The sequence below is a fragment of the Solanum stenotomum genome, chromosome 3, assembly GCF_019186545.1.
Source record: "Solanum stenotomum isolate F172 chromosome 3, ASM1918654v1, whole genome shotgun sequence".
Lineage (NCBI taxonomy): Eukaryota > Viridiplantae > Streptophyta > Magnoliopsida > Solanales > Solanaceae > Solanum > Solanum stenotomum.
The window spans coordinates 24,691,304-24,697,712 of NC_064284.1; the positions used below are offsets into that span (position 1 = coordinate 24,691,304).

Consider the following 6,409-nt stretch of genomic DNA (forward strand, 5'->3'; position numbering starts at 1 on the left):
ATTATAGTTTCCTAATTGTAATGTCTCAGCTAGAGATGAAAATGCAAATCATTATCAATGTGTGTCAAAACTATTTATAAATATTTTTAAAATAATATTTTTTAATTTACGTATCGAAAAATAAGTAAGAAATTAACTATCCTATAAAATACTTTCCCTCTTCCCAAACTCAACCCTAAAGTCTGAATTCAACACTTGCCGTTATCTTTATAAAAAAATAAGTTCATCCAGATAAGATAAAAAGTTTGGTATGCTTCTTGGTCTATAATCTTTACATGTGTTAATACTATATAAGTTCCGTCTTAACCAAATTATAAAGTAGTACTTCCTCGGGCACGGCTTATATGACTTACTCTTTTTTTTTTTTTTTTGTTAATCTCAAAAGAAGGATCTAATTTATATTTTGTAACAATCTGACTATAAAATATCTATTATACGGTATTCTTAATGAAATGATTTAGTCACACACAAACATCTATCACTAATTTTAGATCATAAATTTTAAAAGTCTTTCTTTTTTAAATTTTGTGTCAAGTTAAATTAACTTATATTAAATAAGATGGAAGGTCTAATAAATTACTACTACTTGATAAGATATTTGAAGATTATGATTTGTTGGAATAAAAATAAAGATCCTGAGAATTTGGAGACGTTCACTTTTATTCCTTTCAAACTCAATCAAATGCAATTCACTTCTTTGAATCTTTGTGTAGCTAGCTATAGGTATTAGGTTTCCATCTTCTCTACATATAGGGTTTCCTATTTTTGTGAAATCTCTCATCTTTCATAATCAATTGTTGTAACATCTCATCTTTATTTGGGGGATTTAATCAACATGTCCCATCCTTCACCCTCAACATATCAAAGGTGTATACTGTATAGTAGTAGTTTTTTTTTTTTTTTTGCTTTTTCCTTGAACTATCATATCCCATGTTATTTCTTCGAGACACACATACCCCATCTTTAACTATTTCTCTTCCACTACCCTTTTTATTTGTCAGTAAAAGGGATCAGTATTCCAGCTACTAACACTTTTTTTTATTCCTTTTAACAGAGAAAAAAAAAGAATATAATCAAAGTTGATCATTTTCAGTAATGAAAATAATATAATTTTGGCCCATGCAGGTCTCGAACCTGCGACCTTCGCGTTATTAGCACGACGCTCTAACCAACTGAGCTAATGGGCCAATTTGTTAGTACAGTAATGAATAGTTTATATATTTGGTATAAGGCATTGGTGAGGAACCAACCCTATAAAAGAAGAACCAAAGTTGTGTGGAACTGAAGTTTTTTGAAAAAAAAAAAGGGGGAGGTAGCCATGAAAAGTAATGAGCCACGTTCAAGTTCTTCTTGTGCAGCTTGTAAGTTCTTGAAGAGAAGGTGCACTACCACTTGCCAATTTGCGCCATATTTCCGATCAGACGAGCCGAAGAAGTTTGCTAATGTACACAAGGTGTTTGGAGCTAGCAACGTGATCAAGATCCTGAATGAAGTGCCACAAGACCAACGAGAGGACACTGTCAACTCGCTGGTCTACGAGGCTGAGGTGAGACTTAGAGACCCGGTTTACGGTTGCATTGGAGCTATAGCATCTTTGCAGAGGAAGATGGTGGAGCTACAACATGATCTGATGGTTACTAAAGCACATCTTGCTTACTATGAAGCCAAGCCCAGTAGCACAACTTCTAATTGTTCACTCTTGGATTATGATCCTCTTAATGTTAATATCAATACGCCTTCTTTTTTTGCGGACACTTCTGGTGGATTCTGGGATAGCTTCAGCCAGAATACCTTTGCCATGGACCAAACTGGATCCAACAATGAATTTGGTCAATTTCCATTTCCATGATCCTTCTCTATTTAATGTACGTTTACGCATTTCCTTGTATATATATATATATATATATATATATATATATAAGAGGAAGAGCGGCTCATTAAAGGTAAATTTCTTCGATTTTGTACATTGTTGATGATGGATTTGCCTGGTAAATTAAAAGACTAACTTAGAAGCTATTTGCTTCAATAGCCACATTATCATCTTTAGTATACTTGGAGGTTGAAAGGCCCAACGGAAAACGTACAAAATTTCGAAAACCACTGGTGCTTTGAGCCCATTTTCATTTTCTAAAAAGAAGAAAAGAGTAAACCAAACTCCACAAAATCACAAGGATATATTTTGAGCTATAGTACAGATATGATGGATACAGAAGCACTATACCGAGAGCTAATTCAATGCGATCAATGACAAATTGACAATCAACAAATTGGTGAAGTATGGTTATACATCAACTTTTATTTCTAATCTTGATTTATACAGATTCCGTATACAAACTACGTTATGATGATAATCTAGTAACACTTAACATACTGCAATAACAGAAAAAATTATGAAGTATTTCTTAGATATTTGATAACTGAAGCTCCACAGAAATAACTCCGACTATCCAGCAACTACTGAGAAGTATACCAGTTAGCTGCTGGTATAAAGATGACAGTTCTTTTATGGTGTGCCTGAAACTCCATCCCAACTTGTTCGTTGTTATTTTATCCAGTACTATGCCCACCATGTGATAGAATCCTGCCAAGCTTCAGTACTCAGCCACAGCAACGATACGACAGGAAACAGGCAAACTACAGCATCAGTTTTTTTCTTCAGAGATAACAACCATGCTGTCAATTCCTTGCCAGCATGCAATGACCTGTTTGACGGAGCAAAGAGGAGAAGTATAAGTACAGGCATTAATCATCCATCAGAGATGAGACTCAAGGTGAATTTTCACCCTCGAAATATCTGCTTTTTTTTACCTTACAAAATGACAAGTTATCACGCAACAATTTACAAGCAACTAAGCAAACTTCATTGATTGTCTGCTGCCAATAACTACAGCTTTTTTGAAAACAAACTTAAAATTGAAATATATAGCAACATTAACAATATCATTGAGAATTGCTTACTTATCCAACTGCCAATCATTAGGTAAAAACAGGAAAAGTTGAAGATCTTACCACCAATCCAAAAACAAGTGGAAGTTTAAAAAGGGCACTTAGAGAAATACTTCATACTATGTCCCTTGTGCAAGCAAGAGACAAGGAAAGAAGGAGAATCCTATGCTCAAAAAGTGGTACAAAGTACCACTGCGCCTTTTCAGGTACAAACACATAATCTCATACTTACAGTAACCTGGAAATTGATATGCACAAAATGATACTAAAGATGACACAATTCTGATTACTAACTCCAGCAACTAGTTATTCTGACTAAAATCACTACTACAAAGATGGAGACCACAGCTCCAGTTCTGTGGCTTCTTTTTATTCTTTTTTTTATGACAAGGAAACTCGCAGCCGCTACCCTTTGGGTGCGCACCTATGCAATAGCTCGCGAACCATACAGGAGAGGTAACCCACACTAGGCAATCCCGATGCGACGAGCTCGACCCAGAAGGCAAACCCAGACAAGGGGTTTCGAACTTGAGACCTCCGGAAGTCCCAAGCCCAAACCACTGGGCCAGCCCGAAGGGTTTGGTTCTGTGGCTTCTTTGAATGCAAATAAAAACTATGTTTTACCAGGATGACACTAACGAATTAATGGGGAACTCATACGGACATGAACAATGATATTTTTTCTTTTAAGTGATGTATATTTATTTTAGTAACAAATAAAACTGATCTCACTGTTGGTTAAGTAGTAACTTCACTCCCTACAAGTTCTGATAAAAACACATGCCTCATCACAATTGTCATACTCAACAACCAACCACATATACTAGCTTCTTTTTTTTTTAGGAAGAACCACATATACTAGTTTTCTGAATACTGTTCCCAAACCATACAAGGAACCGGATATTGGTATTTTCCTGATAAATAATAAAGCGACATTATTGATGCGAGAAAGCTACCAACCTTAAGGGAATGCTGGAGCAGAATTACATCCAAAATAAACTTCACAATGTGTAGAGAGCAAAAAAAGTCCACAATAACATCCGGCTCTAAACAACCGCCATAGCTTTGTGGCACCAAAAACTAAGCAAGAATATACACTTGTGATTGAGATAAATGACATTATCCTTTGTAAAAATATGACACTTGTGGTCCGTCTCAACCCCAAAAGTTAGCTCATAGGAGAAGGATTGTCCAAGTCCATATAAGTAGACCACCAATCGATTCTCCAACTACTGTAGGACTCTAACCCACTCTAACACCCCTTTCACGCCTACGCCCAACTAGAGCGTGGACTGGGAGCCCAAACAAGGATGAACCTGGTTATGATACCATGTAAAGATATGACACATGGGCCTGACTCAACCATAAAAGATAGCTCATGAAGGGAGGATTGCCTAAGTCCATATATGAAGACCACCATTTCATTCTCCAACCAATGTGTGACTCGAATCCACTCTAACATCCTTCTCGTCGTAAAAAATACAAGCATTTCTTTTTCTCCATATAATCCACCATACCACCACAAAAATAGACTTCATTTCTTTGGAAGATTTGGATAAGTCCAATTTATGCCAGAAGTTAAGAAATCCAGAGTATTTTCCAGTATACACAACTGGATAGCCGATAAAGGGACCGGAAATTAAGCCACAACCCAATCAAGCCTCCACTTTGCTTAGACCGGTGTGGCTCTAGCAAACTCCAAATTCAGTAAAAGAATTCCTCATATCAAAGAACTACTGGTCCAGCATATACTAATAAGTAGACAGGTCATTCCCAAAAGTAAACAGAGGTAAGACTGTAAGAAGTAAAGTAGGTGGTTACAGGAACCGTGACTAAATTTGAATTGAATGGTAGAAGCAGAACTTAGAGGATAAATTTAACCATTTCTGTTCACATGAAAGCCCAAAGGCAACTTCTAAGATAATACCTCTTAGATCATGTGTATCCAGTATTTGCCAACAAGCTGGTTAGGATAAAACTGATCAATCCAAATCACGTATTCCTAGCATCAACTTTGATGGCAATCTTCAGTTTTTCTTCCCAGGGAAACAAGTACCACGCCAAAACTGAGACTTACAAGTATGAACAACATTGACATCTCAAGAAGCATCTAACATAACGAAGAATTTAAGACTGTCAAGGTTCCAGCCTTAATTGATATTTGCTCAGCTTTCATTACCCACCTTGTAAGTGCACTCATGGAGTAAAAAAACCAAACTAAGGCTCAGCCAACTCAACCCTGTAGAAATCAGGTATCACATTGAATTAACAACAAAGAATAAAAAACCATAGAGTTTAGTCAGCCAAATTGTCTGATTTACTGTTTCTGGACTTTCGAAAGTAAATACTAAACAACCAATAGAAGTCGCTGTGCAAAAATTTGGCAAATGAACGGAAATTATAGAGTGATAGAGTCATAGCATTGCAGCCGTTTATGCTTCCCTAAATTTAAGCTCCAGTAATTTAAGCACTAACGCCAAATGGAAAAACGTGGAGAAAAATATCCTGGGATATATGACAATCTTTTAGCAAAGCCATAACGAACTATATGCAGCCAAAAACCAATATCTAGCATTAATAACTGCAAACTTAAAAGGGCTTATACAGTAATAAGAAACACTAAAAGGAGATAATTTTAAGGGGAAACCTTGTCACACTTGTGGGATCATAGGACTGCCCCACCTCCCTAGTATGTTGTTGTTGTTGTAAACCTTGTCACACTTCCGGTAATGTTGAAGGACAGTGATGCTTTATCTTCGCATATGATAAATTGATCATGTTCTCATTGAAAGATACAAGTCAGGTTGGTTCAACATCATTGCTGCAACATAAAATGGATATAACTAACTTGTGAGGACATGAGTTCAAAATTGGGACTTTGGGTAAATATTTACCCTTACATGGTGTTTACACCTAACCAATTAAACCTACCAAGGTTAAGTGATTTAATGAAGTACATATGTACATTAATTACCTATCGTTAAGTGATAACTGTATATGGTCAAATACATGTCATGCATAATTGGTTAGATGTAAACACCTAGAGCCAGTAAGTTGGCTTACCGACAAGAGCAGGGTTTGCAGACAAAAGTTTCAATCTTTCAAGCTCTGATAGACCTTCGTCAACATCCTTTTAGTAGATATTTCCCTTTTCCAACTCTATTATTTGCTGCTGCTTCAAGTTCTCAGATCTTTTCATGTATCCTCTCACTTCAATGTTTACCAGAGCAAAACCTTTTTCACTATTGTATGCTTTTAGCATTCCCTTGAGGTACCTTTTTATAAACTATTGACAATGTAGGACAATGTGTTTGTAGCCACATTGTTCTTTAAAAACTGTCCATTCCAGAAAGGTCTTAAATTTGGACAAATCAATCCAGTAATAAACTCTCCTTTTTTGTTAATCTTTCTAACTATTTGTATCAATTAAACGTTCCATTATTATGATTCAATTCATAAACTA

The 6,409-nt window shown here is 35.9% G+C and overlaps 1 protein-coding gene and 1 non-coding gene across 2 annotated transcripts; one reads left to right on the forward strand and one right to left on the reverse strand.

Annotated features, from left to right (window-relative positions):
* Positions 1–1,020: 1,020 nt before the first annotated feature.
* Positions 1,021–1,971, forward strand: LOC125860760 (LOB domain-containing protein 21-like). Its single transcript, XM_049540781.1, has one exon. The coding sequence runs from the start codon at positions 1,319–1,321 to the stop codon at positions 1,847–1,849; it is 531 nt and encodes a 176-aa protein (XP_049396738.1). The 5' UTR covers positions 1,021–1,318; the 3' UTR covers positions 1,850–1,971.
* TRNAI-AAU (transfer RNA isoleucine (anticodon AAU)) lies at positions 1,114–1,187 on the reverse strand. Its single transcript has one exon. It is a non-coding gene; the product is annotated as a tRNA-Ile (tRNA).
* Positions 1,972–6,409: the final 4,438 nt, after the last annotated feature.

Excerpts from the sequence above, each read along its gene's own strand:
- LOC125860760 (XM_049540781.1), top strand. The coding sequence starts at position 1,319 with ATGAAAAGTAATGAGCCACGTTCAAGTTCTTCTTGTGCAGCTTGTAAG.